The 22,120-nt window shown below is 39.7% G+C and overlaps 1 protein-coding gene across 1 annotated transcript; it reads left to right on the top strand.

Annotated features, from left to right (window-relative positions):
- Window positions 1-255: 255 nt before the first annotated feature.
- Window positions 256-20,390, top strand: LOC146361569 (polyunsaturated fatty acid lipoxygenase ALOX15B-like). Its single transcript, XM_084922222.1, has 14 exons — window positions 256-402; window positions 1,051-1,255; window positions 4,255-4,339; window positions 4,619-4,732; window positions 4,901-5,001; window positions 5,222-5,388; window positions 5,556-5,699; window positions 8,691-8,894; window positions 9,088-9,174; window positions 9,258-9,427; window positions 14,900-15,021; window positions 15,103-15,203; window positions 19,889-20,059; window positions 20,211-20,390. Exons 1-14 carry the CDS (start codon window positions 256-258, stop codon window positions 20,388-20,390), a joined length of 1,998 nt encoding a protein of 665 aa, XP_084778348.1.
- Window positions 20,391-22,120: the final 1,730 nt, after the last annotated feature.

Below are 22,120 nucleotides of genomic sequence, written 5' to 3'. Positions count from 1 at the left end.
TGACAGATGCACCTTAGAGGACACTCCCACAAGTTCTGCATAAAAAGAGAAATCGGTTTTGAGTTGTTAGATGAACAGGGAAGTTCTTCAGAGTAAGATCTCGGTGTCATTAGCAGAGGTAAGATAGATAACACTGACAGTTTCTGCACTGAAACTGATCATAGATAGAGGACACATTTGAAATTACTTCTCATAATATCTTTTGGTTAATATAATTTTGTTTCCATCAGGATTTTTCTTCTTTCAAGAGTGAAAATGGGCGATTATGAGGTGATCATTTTCACTGGCAATGTCTCCAATGCCTCCACTTTTAACAAGATCTACATTAAGCTAGTCGGCACAGATGGAGAGAGTGAACGCACACACCTGTGGAGCTGTGTGCCATCTTTCTACAGGGGAGCAGTAAGTATGATACTCAGTTACTTTTTTTTTATATATATATAAACTCAATTCACAATAACAGTCACCTCCAGGTAGTCTCTATTTTAAGGTAAAGAGCATACGACATTAGAGAAAACCACAACAAACAGATAATCTGCTATGAGCAATATAAAGGCAGTAGGAAATCAACTGTCTTATAAAAGTTAGAAGTCTTCCAAAAGAAGCAGGTTCAGGGAGAGGCAGCCATCTGCCGTGACTGCTTGGAAGTAAGGTCAAAGAATGATTACAGCCACCTTAAAAGTCTGTCGTACATAAACTCAACTATAGTTAGTCACATTTTGGAGTTTTTAATAAATTTGGCCATGTTATTCGAAACAAGGCTGTACTTTCCACAGTGGGAAGGGTGGTATCCTTCCTATTCAGATAAAAATTTTCCACAGGAAAATGGATGTTTAAATTTGTGCCATGGTTATATGAGATTACATCGTGATTTATAGCATTAAATACTTTGAAACTGAAATGTACATTTTAATTTTGCCTGTGTAGTAACTGCACTGTGATTACTAGGAGGTAAAGACGTGTGATAAAATACAATTGTCAGTTTAATACATGCTGACCTATTGTACATTTTTCAAAGGTATTCAAAGGTATATGCTACTTTTACTTCAGGTGTCACATTTTATCGTGTCCTGCCGAAAATCCCTTGGACATCTAGCACTGATAGAGCTAGAAAAAGAGAATCAGACGCTTGTCCCAAACAAGGCTTGGTATCCTGCTAAGGTGGATGTGACGTCCCCTGAGGGAAGCAAATACAGCTTTCCTGTCTACCGCTGGATCACTAACAGCAAGCCGCACTACTTCAGAGAGGGAGCAGGTTTGTGTCAATGTTAGAAATGAATAAATTAAAAGCAAAAAATGATGTAGCTATTCATTTAGAAGAGATCATAAAGATTATAAAAATTAACTGAAAAATGACACATTAAGAAAGTCTTCTTTTTTTTAAAATAAAATGTCTTTAAGAGAAATTTTATAGACAATAAAGAATTTGCTAATTGGATCTCCTCAGTGAGTGTTTGAGAGAATAGTTCCTGTCCACCACAAGATGGAGGAGCAAATCAGCAGCAAGTGTATCACTCCTCCAGTTTTCCACCTGAAGACAGCGTTTACATTGCAATCTACCTTTGGTAGTTTTTTGGCCAGTATCTGTAACATTCCGGAGATTCCTCATTGTTTTGACACGCCCACACACAACCTGAGTACACTGTAAAATCTAATTAGTTCCCAGAACTCAAAAAAATTGAGGAAACTCGTTGCCTCAAAAAAATTGAGTAAAGCTTAGCTAAAAATGACTAAATTAGGACAACTTATTTATTTTGAGTACTCTGTACAAGCTCATTTGTTCCCAGAACTCAAACAAATTGGATCAAGTTTACTTAAGATGACTAAGCTAGGGCAACTTACTCTTTTTGAGTACACTGTACAGCCTTGTTAGTTCCCAGAACTCAAAAAATTAAGGAAACTTGTTGCCTCAAAAAAACTAAGTAAAGCTTACTTAAGATGACTGTTAGGACAACTTATACATTGCAAGTCTACAGTATTAAGAATAACTTGATATTTCTGACTGTACAATACTAATTGTTTACCTACTGACAAACACTTCAAGTTCAACTAAATGAAAAAACAATTTGTGGTAACCTGAATATGATTAAAAATAATTAACAACACTTTTTGTAATGATGTTAAAATCTGCTCAACTTTTATTTTCAAACACAACAAAGTACAACAGCCAACATACTGGACACTGTTCTCCTGAACAACAAACAATTATATTGCCATCACTGTTATAATCTTACAATGAAACAAAGTCTCAGATGTAATTATTCTGAAAATAAGTTTAGGCCTACCACAAGTTTGTTTTGTACTTACTTATATAATCAAAATAAAATATATTTATTGTTCTGTCACAAGTGCAGTCTCTAATTTAAACAACACATTTGTTTTTCATTCCAACACAGGAGCTGGAATGTTGTAATATTTTAAGGATGGCTTGTTTCCAGTCCAGGCATTACTGCCTGAATGACTGTCATGGATCGAGGTGATCCAAATGTAAGTGCAGAAAAAAGTCTTTAACTTCCCTTAAGTACAGTGGCAGTGGATGTGGGTTGGAGATGCAATGAGCTTGAACCTGCAGGCGACCATCTTCACTGACCACACCATCTGTGACGGAGGACTCATCTCTCCTGGTGTCCTGCAAGCAAACAATCATATTTTTTGGAATATGAACTTAATTGTTTTCTTAAAACATTTTTTTCTGCATTTGGTATAAAACAGACTCCAATTTAGACTATCTCAGGCTCCCTCCCCACCGGAGAGGTGACATTCAATGTCCCACTTGTCAGTCTGGATAGCCCTGACCACCACCCAACATACAATAATGTCATGAAAGCATCATTTTAAAAAGGGCTATGCAAACATGGCCAATAACTTTCATTCTAGTGATCTCCAAATGATTTGGGCACAAAACAAATTTTGCTGTTAGAAAACTTGCAGACTTCACTAAATACAGTGTAGACCCTCTAAACTAAGTTTGGGGGATGTGATCTTTCAAGAAATGCAGACCAAACTGTTGTTGTTTGTTTACTTACACAGCATGTCTTGTAGAATTAACTGGAGTCACCAGCAACAGCATAGTGCAGTCATATCTCAAGTCTAATAACAGAAGACAGGAAAAGATCAGTAAAGAAACAACTTCCCCAAACCAAAGCACAAATAAAACAATAAGTAAAACAGGCTGATCTAAAGTATGATTAAAGTTCAGCCTGATTAATATAAATGTCACTGACAGTTGCTAATATATTGGAAAACCAAAATACTTACCACTGAGTTGATGTCTTTCTATCCAACAACAGCCGTGCTCTTCCGCCATTGCTGCGCTTACAAGTACGCACAGGCTCCGACAAATGCGATCCTCCTTTTCCCCAGATTACCCTTTCTGGGTCACAAAATAACCTTTTAAGATATTTTCAGGCGAGAATGTAGCTGTGTAATGCTCAAATATCTACTTAATTTATCAAAATATCACATATTTGCAAAACTGCTTCCATGTTTTCGGAGAGCTCTGTTATCAACGCTAGCAACGCTAGGCTAACACTAAAAAAAAGTACTTGTAACTTATTTAAATTGAGTTCTAATAACAAATTGATAAAAATTGAGTTCAGCCTATTTAATATTTTTAATTAAACACAATATTACATTTTACAGTGTACACACTAAGTACACTACACCAGCAGTCCCCAACCTTTTTTGCGCCACGGACCGGTTTATGCCTGACATTATTTTCACGGACCGGCCTTTAAGGTGTCGCGGATAAATACAACAAAATAAAACTAGTACCGGTACCGAAAAAAAGAAGATTTATTCATAACACACGTGAAAAGACCCAGGAAAACCGAGTTAACGATAAAAACGATAACAAAATAACGCTGAAAACCGATAAAAACCCTGAAAACCATACATTTCACACCTGAGCCTCAACTCTCGCGGCCCGGTACCAAACTACTCACGGACCGGTACCGGTCCGAGGCCCGGGGGTTGGGGACCGCTGCACTACACTACAAAGTAAAAGTAAGAGTAAAAGTGCTGCAAGCACAGCAAAATTATAGGAATAATGGAAATAACTTATATTATAATTTATCATCAACTCTGACCACAAACATCTGGAGTTAATTAAAACAAAAGCAAACAATATCATGAAAACCAGCAGGAACATCTGCAACTGGTAACCAGAACTAATGAAACAGACCAAGCACGTAGATCAAATCCAAACCGTTCTGTCTTTAAGAAGATTTTTTACCTTGTGTGTGTTTTTTCTAGCTCTCACAGCAATTGAAGACAAGCACAGACTTCTTAGCCCGTACAGTCGGGAACAGGAACTTCTGGAAAGACGCAAAGTCTACAGGTAACAGATGAGAGCATCATGAGAACCAATAGAATGAAGGCCTGAAATCCTTCTCCACCTCTGGCTCGATCAGTTGGATGTAAATTTGTGAAATACTAAGCTAATTTAAACACCACATAATATCTGCTAGAATTGTATGTGCATGGTCGAAGCATAGATTTGCATGTACAAACAATTAGTCAGTAACACCTGTTTTCTGTACTATAATCCCTTTCCACTACACTTAAGTTATTTTGTTTTTGTATATTTTATATGTTTTGTCTTTATCTTCTGTTCCAGCTGGGACAAGCAGGGCATCTCCCACCTGAAGGCAGACAGTGTTTTATCACTCCCCTATGACATCCGCTTCTCTTTGACTAAGACTGTAGAGATGGTCTACATTGGGGCCACAGGGTGAACTCCTCATGTCACATATATATATATATATATATATATATATATATATATATATATATATATATATATGAGATAGAAAGATAGATATATAGGTGTGTAGGTGTGTGTGTGTATACACATGACATGATTTTAATCATCTGAAAAAGCTACTGTGTTTTTTTCTAGACTGGGAAGGCTGGGACTGATGGGAATGCTTCAGTCTAACAAGTTTAATTGTATAGAGGATATTAAACAACTATTAAATGTCCACAAAACTCAGGTTTCAGGTAATTAACAATCATTAGACCATATTATATTATGTATAATAGCACATAAAGTAACATAGAATAAGTCGTATTATTAGGACTCTGGCATTTCTGTCCATGACATGATCAATTTTACTCTCCTGTTTTTTGCCTGCGGTCAAATTTTATGATATTAACAGTGGCTGAGAAGGATTGTAAAGCATTTTAAACACAGAGAAGTAAAATTATGTTTTATTTCTAGAATACGTCTCTAAACACTGGAAGGAAGATGCATTCTTTGGCTATCAGTTTCTAAATGGTACCAATCACATTTTGATCCAACGCTGTACACAACTGCCCAATAACTTACCTGTCACGGATGAAACGGTTTTCCCTGATGGTCAGCATAATTTGGCAGAAGAAATAGAGGTTTATTTAATTTAAATTTCTATTAAATAAAGTTGACTGATATCTGGTTGCTCTTGTTTGTATGTTGGTGAGGTATTTGTATTGGCAAATTTTACTTTGCAGTTGTAATACCCAGACTAAATGCATGCGGTCAAATAATTTGTCATTCCTTCTGAAATTTCAAACAGAAGGGTAACATCTTCCTGTGTGACTACAAGATTTTGGATGAAGTGGAGTCAAACACCATCAATGGGAACAAACAGTTCTTGATGGCCCCGCTTGTCCTACTTTGGAAAAACAATGCTGATCAGTTAATGCCAGTTGGTATTCAGGTGAGCTTAGAACTCAGACATTAATAACGTAAATTAACTGGTTCTTATATAGCACTTTTCAAGCCTACCTGTGCACTCAAATTGCTTTAGACAATGTGCATCTGTTGTATATGGATTTTGTTTATCTTTTTCCTTCTGCATAGAGATTAGCTCTTGCTAAGCCAATCCCTGTTGTTGTTGCCAATGTCTGTGCCAGAAAAAGTTCTCAGTAGCTTTAGCTAGGGAATGAAATTAATAAGAATTTATTCCAATTCCATTATCAATATCACTCGTTGATTCCATTCATTATCAATTCTCTTATTGATTGTCTATCCGGTCTTTAAGTCTGATGTCATTAGCCGCGTCTGGGCCCAAACTCCGCTGCAGGCTCCTAAGTCAAAAGATCTCTGCAGCATTACTGAGAGTTGAAAAACTGTCTAAATTCATTCATCTTTAATAAAATGATCAGTGTTGCTGTTTTACCAGGTGTAATGATTAAGTTTAACATCCAGGCATCCATGAAAACTGAATTATTTATGAAATTTAACTGAAGTCGAAGTTAACAGGGAGTTAGCTCGCTAGCTTCCATTTAAATATAATACACCATGTTCTGACTGAGAGACTTCTGAAAAAATTAAAACATTACAGCTCTGCTATCACTTCCAACATAAATGAAGACAGAAAACTAAACAGCAGTGACGTTTGTAGGATTACAGAAGTTGGACTAGCAGGTATATAATGATGTGCTGCATGATCGCTAGCGACACAGCTATGTTAGCATAACATTAGCACAGTGAAGCTGGAGGACGAACAAACTTTTTTCCACTCAATAAAAACCAACGTGAGGGTTCCTGATGGTTAGGAACAAATGTAATCGCATGGCAGGATGCTGTAAACGGACCAAACTTCAGTCAGGGGAACAAGTGAGATAATCCATCCACAAAACAAGGTTAGTCATTAATATACTGCTGCATGGGCTGTGCTGTAGTTACATCGTAAGGTTTTAAAAAAAACTGAGCTTTAAAATGATTAGCGGAAATAAAAATAGAGAGAGGCCGACAGTGATCACTGACTGTTTTTAGGGGCTTGTTGAGATGAAATAGAACAAGATACAAAGCATTAAAATATGTTAAAAGCACAATAGCCCTATTAAAAGCAGAGTACTTTTGGACCGGAAGCAGGATTCAGCACATCATCACTTAAAGGCTGGATAGGTTCTGGTTGGCTCAGCTTTGAGAATAACCACTATCTCTAAGCAGCATATCAAGGAATGTCTCAGGAATATCATCTAACAATATCAAACTGAAGTTAAAATCTCATACACCTACACTAATCCTATCCTAATGAGGAGTCACATATGATCTTTCTCTTAATATTTAGATATGAACAAAAAGCCAACAACACAAAGCAAAGATAAAAACAGCAGAAAGAAACTTAAAACAATCACAACAAGATCACACAAGATTCTCAAAACTCTCATCTTGTCAATTTAGCTATTGGGATTTATCTGTTAGCTTGTAGCATGGGAGCCAATGCAGCAGGGTCACACGAGACCGGCATCAAAGGAGATGGCAGAGATTTGTGGAGTGACTCTGCACATATTGCGATCTGTCTGTCTTTTCTTGGCCACCTGCCTCGTTCAACCTAAAGAAAGTGCCAACCTCTAAATGTGGCGGTACTGGTAAGCGGTGTCTTCTGGACTCGAAGGTCCCCACATGCAACGACCTTTCACTGGCAGTGATTTTAAACTCTGGTGCTGAATTTAATTGACAGTTAGCTTATGAAACAACTCAGTACGGAGGTTTGGCCCTTGAGGCTCCTGTGGAAGTAACTGCCAGTTACTCCCCACCATCATCATCATCACAAGGTTTTTGATCAGCACGTTCTGTTTGTCACACTTCTTACAATTCACCATCCCTTCAGCCCCAAATTGGGTCCTTAAACCTGACTTAGAAACTGCAGATTTAGCTTTAGTTCCCTAGTAATATCTTGACACAAACAGCAGGTTATGTTCCTTCCTCCACATGACCCCTAAGACTCTCGGCTACTGGTCTCTCCCCTTTCAATTATCTCTAAATTACATTACAAGGGCGGAGACTAGTAGCTATTGCTTCCTAAGAGACTGAAATCACAGTTCCCTCCATGCCTTAACACCTACATCACAGCCGGAGGATACGAAGGCAGACTTTTCTGTGACGTAGAATCATTGATTTGCCAACCAGGGAAAAGGAGGACTGGTACGATCCAGGCTGGATGGGGTTTACCTACCGCTTTCTGTTTTGCTTTTCAGGAACAGTTGGGCAGCTGGGTGTGACTGTGGTGTACATGGTTTCTCTGGCACACCTAGGGCCATTTGGCTCTGTCAACCTAGTGTATTTAAGTAGCAACAAGGCAGATATCCTTCGCCTGATTGTTGTCTCTGCTCTGGTGGTTTTATTGTGACTTGAATTTTGGGAAAGTGTCAATCTGTACTTTCTACTTTTGCTTTTCGGCAGTCCTCCTTCCAGCTTGCCAGTTTTCCCAGGATATTTCAGAAGAATATCAGCCATGACCCTTCTCCACTTTCACCAGACTGTCTTGCCACCGTAAATCCTGCACTCTGTGCTGCTTACCTGGACACCTCTATGCCTCTCACACACCACTACTCTTACCTTTATTCCTCTCTGCCTCGGCCACCTTTCCTCAAACTCCTCACACAAGACTTTTTAACTTGACAAATAATCTCTACTCACCTTTAAATTCTTTCATTCAGTATCCAAATCTTTTCCTAGTGATGTGCTTTCCAGTCACTAACTGCCATTTCTCTGTCTTCCTGGATTGCCCAAGATCCTCGGTCTGTTTCTTTCCTGCGCTTTTATTCGTTATTTTTACAGTAAATAAAGCTTTTCACTGCAGTTTGTGTTTGAGTTGGTCTGCTCAACATCTATAAAAGTGTTTGATGGTTAGCAGTTAGTAATGATTAAAAAAAAAGCTAGTACAAGTAAGAAAACACATTTATTCCTTCTCCTGCAGCTGAAGCAGAAACCAACAGAGGACAACCCGATTTTTTATCCTAGTGATTCTGAGTACGACTGGTTGTTGGCCAAGACATTTGTGAGAAGTGCAAACTTCAACCTTTATGAAGTAAATGCTCATCTGCTGCGCACTCATCTGCTGGCTGAGGTTTTTGCAGTGTCACTGCTCCGCAACCTTCCCATGGTGCATCCACTGTACAAGGTATGTAAAGTTGATTAATTGTTTCGAAGATGTAACACAATGGTAAATGGTACAGAAAGCAACATAACTTCTGACTTTGATGTTAGCCATTTACATATATGTTATACAGCAGAATGAAACATTTGAATATAAAACATCAGACAAGAAAGGAAAAAGTAGTCTTCTTACAAATGAACTTCTCTGTTTCCCTCAGCTTCTCATACCTCACACTCGCTACACTTTGAACATCAACTTCTTAGCTCGGATGCTTCTGATATCTAAAGGAGGAACTTTTGCTAAGGTATAAACAAACAAAAAGGACAAACAAATGTTCTTTTTGACCAACATGTATTTTTTTGCCACTAAGATTTGACTGTTTCCTAGTTTACATCTTCTGGTGGAGAGGGTGCCCTCACAATCCTGAGAAGATCACTGACCTCACTGACCTACAGCTCCCTCTGTATCCCAGATGATATTGAGGAACGTGGACTGAAAGATGTGCCAAACTTCTACTACAGGGATGATGGACTCCAGCTTTGGGAAATCATCAACAGGTTCTATTACCACTTTGTCTGACACAACATACATATAATTATAGAATAACTTCAATTTATTTCGAAGTTCACCTAGGCCATTCTTCACACCCTGGTAAATGTAGTAATGCACTTTCAGATGCTTGCCGAAACAAAAACAAAATTCTTCCAGATGGCTTCCCAGTTATTATTTTAAATGAAAGAATAAATGAATGAAGCCTTTATTTGTGACATGCAGTTGCCTGCAGTGAAACTGACCCTTCTGACCATACATATATTACACAAACATCACATTGCGGAGACAGGTCAGAATAGATAGCATTTAAAAAGAACAGTGAAAATTCACAACATCAGGGACAGGAGGAGAAAAAAAGACTCTACTCAGACTCACCTCCACTAGGAGAGCAGTTTAAGGACAGCAAAGAGCTGCTTAAATGCCGCAAACTCCTCTGCTCCTCCACTTGGACTGCTAACACTGGCCATAATTATCGCTTGACAGACTGACGACGTGAACCATACACTTTTTTTCCTTCTTTTTCGAATCTTCGGATCACGTGCGTACAGAACTGTGGATTGGGATCAGTTCGGATTACGGATCAACCTTTATCCGTTGCACCATTAGTTATTAGTGAAGAATTTTGTTGTTCCAGTCAACTTCAACCTTGGCAGGTCTCTATCTGTTGCCAGTGGGATAGCCGCATGAGTGAAGATGGTGGTTGTTTGTGTTTAGTGCGAACAACTGTCTGTCACTGGTGACTAAATCTCTCAATTCCTATTGCAGAGCCGTGAGCTTCTCCAAGATCTTGCCCATATGCGTTCAATAAACACAGTCTGAGTACTCACAGCTCTACTCATCGTCTATCGTGTCGGCCAGCCTGGTGGGATTTTGAACAGCTGTAGCTGCTTCTTGTTCTTCAATAAGCCAGGTCCAGGCCAGATCCAATCACCCAGAACTCTGTTATCGAGGTTCCGAATTGGTAGATCTCATTCAATGTCCTCCATCGATAATGTCGCTAAATACACAACACAACCGGCCATAGAGTATCACACAGCAAACGTCTCTGCGGGCCAATTGGGCTCTCCTGAGCCCAGGCTTTTTGTCGAGAATTTCAATTCAATTCAATTTTATTTATATAGCGCCAACTCACAACAAAAGTCGCCTCAAGGCGCTTCATAGATACAGAGAAAAACCCAACAATCATATGACCCCCTATGAGCAAGCACTTTGGCGACAGTGGGAAGGAAAAACTCCCTTTTAACAGGAAGAAACCTCCGGCAGAACCAGGCTCAGGGAGGGGCGGCCATCTGCTGCCACCGGTTGGGGTGAGAGAAGGAAGACAGGATAAAAGACATGCTGTGGAAGAGAGACAGAGGTTAATAACAGATATGATTCAATGCAGAGAGGTCTATTAATACATAGTGAGTGAGAAAGGTGACTGGAAAGGAAAAACTCAATGCATCTTGGGAATCCCCCGGCAGCCTACGTCTATTGGAGCATAACTAAGGGAGGATTCAGGGTCACCTGGTCCAGCCCTAACTATATGCTTTAGCAAAAAGGAAAGTTTTAAGCCTAATCTTAAAAGTAGAGATAGTTTCTGTCTCCCGAATCCAAACTGGAAGCTGGTTCCACAGAAGAGGGGCCTGAAAACTGAAGGCTCTGCCTCCCATTCTACTTTTAAATACTCTAGGAACAACAAGTAGGCCTGCAGAGCGAGAGCGAAGTGCTCTAATAGGGTGATATGGTACTACAAGGTCATTAAGATAAGATGGGGCCTGATTATTTAAGACCTTATATGTGAGGAGCAGGATTTTGAATTCAATTCTGGATTTAACAGGAAGCCAATGAAGGGAAGCCAAAACAGGAGAAATATGCTCTCTCTTTCTAGTCCCTGTCAGTACTCTTGCTGCAGCATTTTGGATTAGCTGAAGGCTTTTCAGTGAGTTTTTTGGACATCCTAATAATAATGAATTACAGTAGTCCAGCCTGGAAGTAATAAATGCATGAACTAGTTTTTCAGCGTCACTCTGAGACAGGATATTTCTAATTTTAGAGATGTTGCGCAAATGGAAGAAAGCAGTCTTACATATTTGTTTAATATGTGCGTTGAAGGACATGTCCTGGTCAAAAATGACTCCAAGGTTCCTCACAGCGTTACTGGAGGCCAAGGTAATGCCATCCAGAGTAAGAATCTGGTTAGATACCATATTTCTAAGATTTTCAGGGCCGAGTACAATAACCTCAGTTTTATCTGAATTAAGAAGCAGAAAGTTAGCGGCCATCCAGGTCTTTATGTCTTTAAGACATTCCTGCAGTTTAACTAATTGGTGTGTGTTATCTGGCTTCATGGACAGATAGAGCTGGGTGTCATCTGCATAGCAGTGAAAATGTATGCTATGTCTTCTAATGATGCTGCCTAAGGGAAGCATGTATAATGTAAACAGAATTGGTCCTAGCACTGAACCCTGTGGAACTCCATAATTAACCTCAGTGGGTGAAGAGGACTCTCCATTTACATGCACAAATTGGAGTCTATTAGTTAGATATGATACAAACCACTGCAGTGCAGTACCTGTAATACCTACAGCATGTTCTAATCGCTCTAATAGGATATTATGGTCGACAGTATCGAACGCTGCACTGAGGTCTAGCAGGACAAGCACAGAGATGAGTCCACTGTCAGAGGCCATAAGAAGATCATTTGTAACCTTCACTAAAGCTGTTTCTGTGCTGTGATGAGCTCTGAAACCTGACTGAAACTCTTCAAATAAACCATTCCTCTGCAGATGATCTGTTAGCTGTTTGACAACTACTCTTTCAAGGATTTTTGATATGAAAGGAAGGTTGGAGATTGGCCTATAATTAGCTAAGACTGCTGGGTCTAGAGATGGCTTTTTGAGTAAAGGTTTAACCACAGCCAGCTTGAAGGCCTGTGGTACATAGCCGACCATTAGAGATAGGTTGATCATATTTAAGATCGAAGAATTAATCAATGGCAGGACTTCTTTGAGCAGTTTTGTAGGAATGGGGTCTAAAAGACACGTTGATGGTTTGGAGGAAGTAATTATTGAAGTTAACTCAGAAAGATCAATTGGAGAAAAAGAGTCTAACTTAACATCAATGGTACTAAGAGTAGCTGTAGATAATATCTTAAACTTAGTTACAGCGCTTTCAGAAAGACATCTACTTTGATAAAATCTACTCTCCACCGCTGTGTAATCAATTATTGTAAATGTAAATGTTATCAGGAAATGATCAGACAGGAGAGGGTTTTCAGGAAACACTGTTAAATGTTCAGTTTCTATGCCATATGTTAAAACAAGATCTAGAGTGTGATTAAAGTGGTGGGTGGGTTCTTTTACATTTTGAGAGAAGCCAATTGAGTCTAATCACAGACTAAATGCCATGTTGAGGCTGTCATTTTTAGCATCTACATGGATGTTAAAATCACCCACAATAATTATTTTATTTGAGCTCAGAACTAGATTAGATATAAAGTCTGAGAAATCAGACAGAAACTCTGTGTAAGGCCCAGGTGGACGATAGATGATAACAAGTAAGACTGGTTTCTGAGTTTCACAGCTGGGGTGGACAATGTTAAGCATCAGGCTTTCAAATGAATTAAAAGTCTGTCTTGGTCTTTCATTAATTAATAGGCTGGTGTGAAAAATTGCTGCCACACCGCCCCCTCGGCCTGTGCTTCGAGGTTTCTTGTTGTTAGAATGACTCGGGGGTGTTGATTCATTTAAACTAACATAATCATCCTGCTGCAACCAGGTTTCTGTAAGGCAGAGTAAATCAATTTGTTGATCAATTATTAAGTCATGTACTAACAGAGACTTGGAGGAGAGAGACCTAATATTTAATAATCCACATTTCACTGTTTTACTCTTTGGTTCAGATGTGGATACTGTATTGTTCTTTCTTTTTGATTGTTTATGTTTAAGTTGTTTGTTGCTGGTTTTTAGTTTGTTTTTTGTCTTTTTGGAAGCTGACACAGTCTCTATGGAGATGGGTTTTTGGGGGGGTAGCAGGAGGAGAGAAGCTGCAGAGAGGCGTGTAAGACTGCAACTCTGCTTCCTGGTCCCAACTCTGGATAGTCATATTTTGGGGGGTTTAATAAATTTGTCCATATTTCTAGAAATGAGAGCTGCTCCATCCAAAGTGGGATGGATGCCGTCTCTCCTAACAAGACCAGGTTTCCTCCAGAAGGTTTGCCAATTATCTATGAAGCCCACATCGTTTCTGGGACACCACTCAGACAGCCAGCAATTTAAGGAGAACATGCGGCTAAACATGTCACTCCTGGTCTGATTGGGGAGGGGACCAGAGAAAACTACAGAGTCCGACATTGTTTTAGCAAAGTTGCACATCGATTCAATATTGATTTTAGTGACCTCCGATTGGCGTAACCGGGTGTCATTACTGCCGACGTGAATTATGATTTTACTGAATTTACGTTTACCCTTAGCCAGCAGTTTTAAATTTCCTTCAATGTCGCCTGCTCTGGCCCCTGGAAGACAATTGACTATGGTTGCCGGTGTCTCTAGCTTCACATGTCTGAGAATAGAATCACCAATTACCAGAGTTTGACCCCCGGCGGGTGTGTCACCGAGTGGGGAAAAACGGTTAGACACATGAACGGGTTGGTGGTGTACCTGGGGCTTCTGTTTAGGACTATGCTTCCTCCTCACCGTGACCCAGCCGCCCTCTTTCCCCAGCTGCTTGGGGTCTGCCGGGGAACAGCTAGCGGAGCCTACGCTATCTTCGGCTGCACCAGCTACAGGGGCCTGGCTAGCTACGGGTGAATGAAGGATGCGAAGCCGAGTCTCCAATTCAGTAATCCTGGCCTCCAGAGCTGCAAATATGCTACATTTGTTACAGATATCATTACTGCTAAAGGAGGCCGAGGAGTAACTAAACATCTGACACAATGAGCAAGAAAGTGAAGGAGGGACAGGTGAAGTAGCCATGGTGCTAACGAGTCGGCTACGAGCTAAGCTAAGCTAGCGAAACAGTACAGAGACAGTGAGTGAATACTTTGGCTATAAATTAGGTAGTGAGTACACAGAAAGTGTGCTTTGGATGAAACACGTGAAGATTATACTATGAAAGAAGAATGTATTTAAAAGTTGTTAATTAAATTGCTAAGCAAATAAGCTACTCAGAAACACCACTGTGTTTGAGCAGGAACAGGAAGTGATACTCTACCGCAGAGCGAGCAAACACCAAGTGACAGCGCCACCAAGAGATGGCGCCAAGAGAAGAGGATGTCAGTTCCGTTACGGGACCAGTTGATCAAATCCATAATTCTTTAGGTTTTAACCCTCTCGAGGCAGGCGTTGCCGATTTGCAAACGTTAAAAAGTAACAACCTGATTACCCCACATACATATTTTATATTTATTTCATCTGTTATGCATTATAGCTTTTTAAATAATGTGTTTTAGAAACCATCAATGGAAGATGTTTGAATGTGTCTCCATTTGACCAAAGGTTGGTGAAGTCAACACTTGCCTTCTACTACAAGACTGATGCTGAGGTCCAAGAAGACACAGAACTGCAGAACTGGATTAAAGAAATTTTTCAGTATGGATTTCTTTCACAGGAAACCACAGGTGATTCATTGTTTATTATATTATATTATATTTAATTTCTGTGTTGACATAATTCATAATTTATTCTGTCTATTCTGTCAGGAATTCCTCAAGAATTTAGCACTATGGATGAGATGGTCAAGTTTGTCACCATGGTGATCTTCACTTGCTCTGCCCAGCACTCAGCTGTCAACTCTGGACAGGTGAAGCATTTTAATATATCCTGATTATCAGTGATGATGTTCACATCAGATTTTCTCAGTTCTCTCTGCATGGATCACTTTTGCATAGATAAATCCACTAAAATTTTGAGGTTTATGAATGAGTTGATGCAACTCCATCAGCAGTGAATACAATACATTACTTAATGCTTATTGTATTCTATGATCATAATTGAACTTTACCTCGTGAACATGGAAGCAGAAATTACGTACAACTATTTCCAATCGGAATCCCATTTATTGTGCACTCATTCATGTACTACAGTGATGACCATTGTTGTAGGCCACAGCCCTCATTTTAAGTCATAGGGTGATTCAAGTAGTTCATAATTTATCTTCCAATGTATTAAGAAATCTAAAAGTTGATAGAAAGTCATGGAAAGGATTTTAAATGTTTTTCAGTTTAATTCAATGGTAATTATAAAGGGCAGAATCATAACTCTCACCTCAAGGTGCTTTATATTGTATGTTAAAGACCAGTGTTGGGGTCCTTACTCAAAAGAAGTAATGTATTATACAATACTTGTTGCTGCTCACTGCAGCGTTGCATTTTTGTAATGCAAGTAACTATAACATTGAAACTGTAATCTAATTACAGTTTCTCAACTGAGACTGGGTGTACCAGTCCTAACCCAGCAGTCCTAAGTACAGGTGTTTAAGACTGCCTGTACTGATAAACTTACACTTCATCTGCCTAATGGACAGAATTTTTTTTTAATAAAAAAGGTACGCTATACCTTCTAAGGATACTGCCTAAGAGAGGCATGTATAATGTAAAGAGTCTTAACATAAAACGCTATGAAACTCCATCATTAACAAATTCGAGTTACGTAAATATGATTCAAATCAGTATTTTTAATACCAAGAGCATGCTCTAATCACCATAATAAAATATTAGCCAGGCTGACAAAAAGTCAGAGCTCTTTTGAGCCAACCATCCCTTTAATGTTAACTAGTAATGACTTCATGAACTTCTTCACAAATAAAAATTACCAATAATCATCCCACAGATGTAATATTATCTACAGCTACTCTCAGTACCATTGATGTTAAGTTAGACTCTTTTTCTCCAATTGATCTTTCTGAGTTAACTTCAATAATTACTTCCTCCAAACCATCAACGTGTCTTTTAGACCCCATTCCTACAAAACTGCTCAAAGAAGTCCTGCCATCAATTAATTCTTCGATCTTAAATATGATCAACCTATCTCTAATAATCAGCTATGTACCACAGGCCTTCAAGGTGGCTGTAGTTAAACCTTTACTCAAAAAGCCATCTCTAGACCCAGCAGTCGTAGCTAATTATAGGCCAATCTCCAACCTTCCTTTCATATCAAAAATCCTTGAAAGAGTAGTTGTCAAACAGCTAACTGATCATCTGCAGAGGAATGGCTTATTTGAAGAGTTTCAGTCAGGTTTCAGAGCTCATCACAGCACAGAAACAGCTTTAGTGAAGGTTACAAATGATCTTCTTATGGCCTCTGACAGTGGACTCATCTCTGTGCTTGTCCTGCTAGACCTTAGTGCAGCATTCGATACTGTTGACCATAATATCCTATTAGAGCGATTAGAACATGCTGTAGGTATTACAGGTACTGTGCTGCATTGGTTTGTATCATATCTATCTAATAGACTCCAATTTGTACATGTAAATGGAGAGTCCTCTTCACCCACTGAGGTTAATTATGGAGTTCCACAGGGTTCAGTGCTAGGACCAATTCTGTTTACATTATACATGCTTCCCCTAGGCAGCATCATTAGAAGACATAGCATAAATTTTCACTGCTATGCAGATGACACCCAGCTCTATCTATCTATGAAGCCAGATAACACACACCAATTAGTTAAACTGCAGGAATGTCTTAAAGACATAAAGACCTGGATGGCCGCTAACTTTCTGCTTCTTAATTCAGATAAAACTGAGGTTATTGTACTCGGCCCTGAAAATCTTAGAAATATGGTATCTAACCAGATTCTTACTCTGGATGGCATTACCTTGGCCTCCAGCAACGCTGTGAGGAACCTTGGAGTCATTTTTGACCAGGACATGTCCTTCAACGCACATATTAAACAAATATGTAAGACTGTTTTCTTCCATTTGCACAATGTCTCTAAAGTTAGAAATATCCTGTCTCAGAGTGACGCTGAAAAAATACTTCATGTATTTAATACTTCCAGGCTGGACTACTGTAATTCATTATTATCAGGATGTCCTAAAAACTCGCTGAAAAGCCTTCAGCTAATCCAAAACGCTGCAGCAAGAGTACTGACAGGGACTAGAAGGAGAGAGCATATTTCTCCTGTTTTGGCTTCCCTTCATTGGCTTCCTGTTAAATCCAGAATTGAATTCAAAATCCTGCTCCTCACATACAAGGTCTTAAATAATCAGGCCCCATCTTATCTTAATGACCTTGTAGTACCATATCACCCTATTAGAGCACTTCGCTCTCGCACTGCAGGAAAACTTGTTGTTCCTAGAGTATTTAAAAGAAGAATGGGAGGGAGAGCCTTCAGTTTTCAGGCCCCTCTTCTGTGGAACAGGCTTCCAGTTTGGATTCGGGAGACAGAAACTATGTCTACTTTCAAGATTAGGCTTAAAACTTTCCTTTTTGCTAAAGCATATAGTTAGGGCTGGACCAGGTGACCCTGGATCCTCCCTTAGTTATGCTCCAATAGACGTAGGCTGCCGGGAATTCCCATGATGCATTGAGTTTTTCCTTTCCAGTCACCTTTCTCACTCACTATGTGTTAATAGACCTCTCTGCATTGAATCATATCTGTTATTAATCTCTGTCTCGCTTCCACAGCATGTCTTTATCCTGTCTTCCTTCTCTCACCCCAACCGGTCGCAGCAGATGGCCGCCCCTCCCTGAGTCTGGTTCTGCCGGAGGTTTCTTCCTGTTAAAAGGGAGTTTTTCCTTCCCACTGTCGCCAAAGTGCTTGCTCATAGGGGGTCATATGATTGTTGGGTTTTTCTCTGTATCTATGAAGCGCCTTGTGAGGCAACTTTTGTTGTGATTTGGCGCTATATAAATAAAATTGAATTGAATTGAATTACAGTCAGCAGCATCAAACACTAAATTGAAGCCTGGTAGAAAAAGCAAAGAAAAGAGCCTGTCTTTAAGTTGTTTTTTTAAAAACTTAGAATTCACTGCAGTCCATGGGCTTATGGTGTTATAGACACCAGATATTTGAGCAAATCAGCAAAGAATTATTTATTTACTAAGATTTCATTAAGTTTAAGATCAGGACTTTTTTCACAGTGAGTAATTCAAATCACCCAGCCACCAACATGTTACTCACTAACCTTGTGCAGTGGATATAAAAAGATGTTCTCTTGGCTAAAATGTGATCAGTTTTCAGTACAGTGGTCCCTTACTGTAGTGCGGTTCACCTTTTGCGGCCTCATTGTATCGCAGATTTTTTATTTATTTATTTTTGGTGCAATATTACATGCTTTTTTTTAAGTGCAATATTAAGTGCATTGTGGTCTGGGTCCTGATTATCTGTAGACTATTGTCAGTAAATCTCGTGCTGTGTCTCCTGTCCAGTACAGAATGCATTCAGCTTGTCAGCTTGTTATAATCACTAGCACTGTGACTCTGAAGTGCTGTACTGTTTGTTTGTAAGTTTTCTCCCCAACAATGTCGACGAGACATTTTGAACCATCAAAGGCACCTGTGGTAGCACCCAAAAGGCAGAGAAAGATGCTAATCATTGCACAAAAAGTTGGACTTCCGGACTTGCTAAAGGAAGGTAGAAGTTAACGTATTTTTCAGACCATTATGCTGGGCATACACTGTGCAATTTTGGGCTCATTTTGATTTTTCAGTCATGCGACCGTTTTGGTGATTGGGAACCTGAGTTTCGCTGAGTTTCGCCTTCATCGTGTGTCATGCATCGTGTAGTATACGTGGGGTAACGAGATTAACACCTCACGACCAGCTCCCGATCATCAATCGCTTCGTCGTAAGAAAATCAAACCAGTTTGAAATCCTGTCAGCCGTCGTGAGGGTGTCACCACAGCCTCTCACACTGCAGACGCGCAAACACAGAAATGAAAGTGAAAAAACGAAGTAGCACAGCAGTGCAGCGTGTGATCTGGACACAAGCGATGGAGGCACAACTTGTAGAACTTTGGCAAGCGCATCCGAGCCTTTTAGATTTGGCCTCACAAAATTATCACGACCACAACAACTGTGAAAATAGTTGGATTTACATTGCTGCTCAATCACAGCTGCCTGATCAATGTTTTTCATTAGCAATTTAGCAAAGTTGATGGTGGTGGTGTGTGTCTGTGTGTGTGAAAGACAGAGAGGGAGAACGAGGGACAGATTATCTGTTATAACTTTCATTTTATGGACGCACAGTGTGAGCACTCAGGTCACATCAGGGCATCGGGCTGTATAGTGTGAGACCCTGCATCGTGACCTACGAACTTCTAACCCCTGTGAGTCAATCGTGCAGTTTGAGCAGAAGCTGAATAACACGACTGAAAAAACTGCACAGCGTGTGATGTTACACTTGATGGATAAATCTGGATGTGAAACACCTTAGAAATCATGTGGAATATTTGGTACATTTGGATCCAAAGGTTAATGCTATCAGACCTAAAAAACTATCCCTCAAAGCCTATAAATAATGTATCAATTACTTCACCAATGCAGTACGATTTTGGTGGCTGGATGCCCAACAGTCCTACTACCATGGAACTTCCCCCACCAAAAGAAAAGGGGACAACAACTGAGAAAACGATACTGGACACATTCCCCAGTGTTAACACAACAGTGCATGCCATGTCCACAGTATGGCTACTCAGCAAGCAGTCCTCTGATAGTGTAAGTACTCACCAAAGACGTTATGTTTTATGTTGCTTTTTGTTTATTTTAATGTAAAATACATGAAAATTTTGCTAGAGTTACATATTTGATCAACGTGATAGTGGAACCAAAACTAAATGTACCATTGATCTCATATTGATCTCATCAGATTTTTCTTGGCAACTACCCAGAGAAGCATTTTACTGAGAGGTTTCCTCTCCTGAAGATAAAAGAATTTCAAGAAGAGCTCAAAAAGCTGAGTGCAGACATCAAAGCTAGAAACTCAAGGTTGGACTTGCCGTACACATACATGGATCCAGAGGTGGTTGAAAACAGTGTGTCTATTTGAATGAATATTGAAAGGCATCTTCTCCTTCAGCTTCATATTAATTTAACGGGGTAGGGGGAAGAGTGTGTGTCCAGATTTAAACTTTTTCCACTGATTTAACTTTTGTGTACATCATAATCTTAAAACTTGTTAATAGTGTATCAGTGATTATAACAAACAGGGAAACTGCAAGAATGAATGTAAAGGTGTTGTAGTCAGAAGGTTTTTATGAAGAGGGGGGTTTGTGTAGTCATGGCCTTTTTGTCTCAAGATATTAATTATTTGATTTACATTTGTTCTTATTTCAGTGTGTATTGCATGTCTGTTGTGTAACAGTTACTGAGTTTCTCCTTTCTCAAATTCTGATAAAAAAAAAAACTAAACAAACAAAGCTTAATCCATATAAAATATTTACATTCCGTACAGATTAATAGAGTTTATGCATCTTATATATATATATATATATATATATATATATATATATATATATATATATATATATATATATATATATATATATATATATATATATATATAATTCCCCACTCGCCCCTGTGGGCGGTCAATCCTTCAAGCTCGGGTCCTCTACCAGAGGCCTGGGAGCTTGAGGGTCCTGCGCAGTATCTTAGCTGTTCCTAGGACTGCGCTCTTCTGGACAGAGATCTCCGCTGTTGTTCCCGGGATCTGCTGGAGCCACTCGCCTAGCTCATCCTATTCATGTAACCCCTTCCGCCAGGGTTGATGATGATGTTTCTGTGCTGTTCATTGCACTTCACATCAGAAGCCAAATGCATGAAGGAAGTGAAACATCAGCACAGGGTTGCTGAGCTGATGAACAACTTGTTTTATTACCTGCATCTTTAAGCTGAGTCCATTTGATTTGTTTGTTAATGTAACATTAACATCACTGCAGAAACAGACAGAAGGATATGTCTGTGAAGGTTCTCAGTCATCCAGGTCATCGTAGTCTAAGGAGCTTGGAAAGAAAAGCGTCTGGACTTCTTTGAGTTCCTTGAAGACGTTTCACCTCTCATCCGAGAAGCTTCTTCAGTTCTAAGGGTCAAATGGTGGAGAGTCCCAGATTTAAACCAAAGAGGGACAAAAGACCCCCTGATGATCCGCTACCTAATCACATGAGCCAAGGTGTGAAAACAGGTAGGGTCCCAGTCAGCCAGGGTTTCGGGTGAGCTCATTGTGAAACCTAGCCCCACCCTATCATGTGATTTCCTGAGGTCAGATGGCCCAGGATGTGAGTGGGCATTAAGGCGTCTGGGAAGGGATCTCAAAACTGGATTATAGATGGCAGACAGGTGTCGTAAACCACCGCCTCTGTTCAAAGATGGTCGCTCACAGTGGACGTAAATGGCTTCTTTCACTCCTCTTTCAAACCATCTGTCCTCTCTGTCCAAAATGTGAACGTTGGCATCCTCGAAAGAGTGACCTTTGTCCTTTAGATGCAGATGAAGTGCTGAGTCTTGTCCCGTGGAGGTGGCTCTTCTATGTTGTGCCATACGCTTGTGAAGTGGCTGTTTGGTCTCTCCGATGACAGAAGGATGAAAACTAAGATCCCCTTTAACAGTTTTTAAAGCAGTCTGATTCTCAAGGAGAGGACGGTATAGAAACTCTTCATCTCCTCTTCACTTATGTAACGTCCCTTAATGTGAAGAGCACTCTGTGAAAACAGGACTTCCGACTTCACCGAGAGTTAAATGTCCAAATTGTAGCTCCTGCCCACGGCCGCTAGGTGGAGA

The sequence above is a fragment of the Perissodus microlepis genome, chromosome 23 (genome assembly GCF_051167445.1).
Source record: "Perissodus microlepis isolate ML-2025 ecotype Zambia chromosome 23, ASM5116744v1, whole genome shotgun sequence".
Classification (NCBI taxonomy): domain Eukaryota; kingdom Metazoa; phylum Chordata; class Actinopteri; order Cichliformes; family Cichlidae; genus Perissodus; species Perissodus microlepis.
This window is presented reverse-complemented; position numbering and strand designations above follow the sequence as displayed.

Excerpts from the sequence above, each read along its gene's own strand:
- LOC146361569 (XM_084922222.1), top strand. The coding sequence starts at position 256 with ATGGGCGATTATGAGGTGATCATTTTCACTGGCAATGTCTCCAATGCC. Across the intron at positions 1,256-4,254 it reads CTACTTCAGAGAGGGAGCAG|CTCTCACAGCAATTGAAGAC; the intron begins GTTTGTGTCAAT and ends TGTTTTTTCTAG. Across the intron at positions 15,204-19,888 it reads CAGCTGTCAACTCTGGACAG|TACGATTTTGGTGGCTGGAT; the intron begins GTGAAGCATTTT and ends TCACCAATGCAG.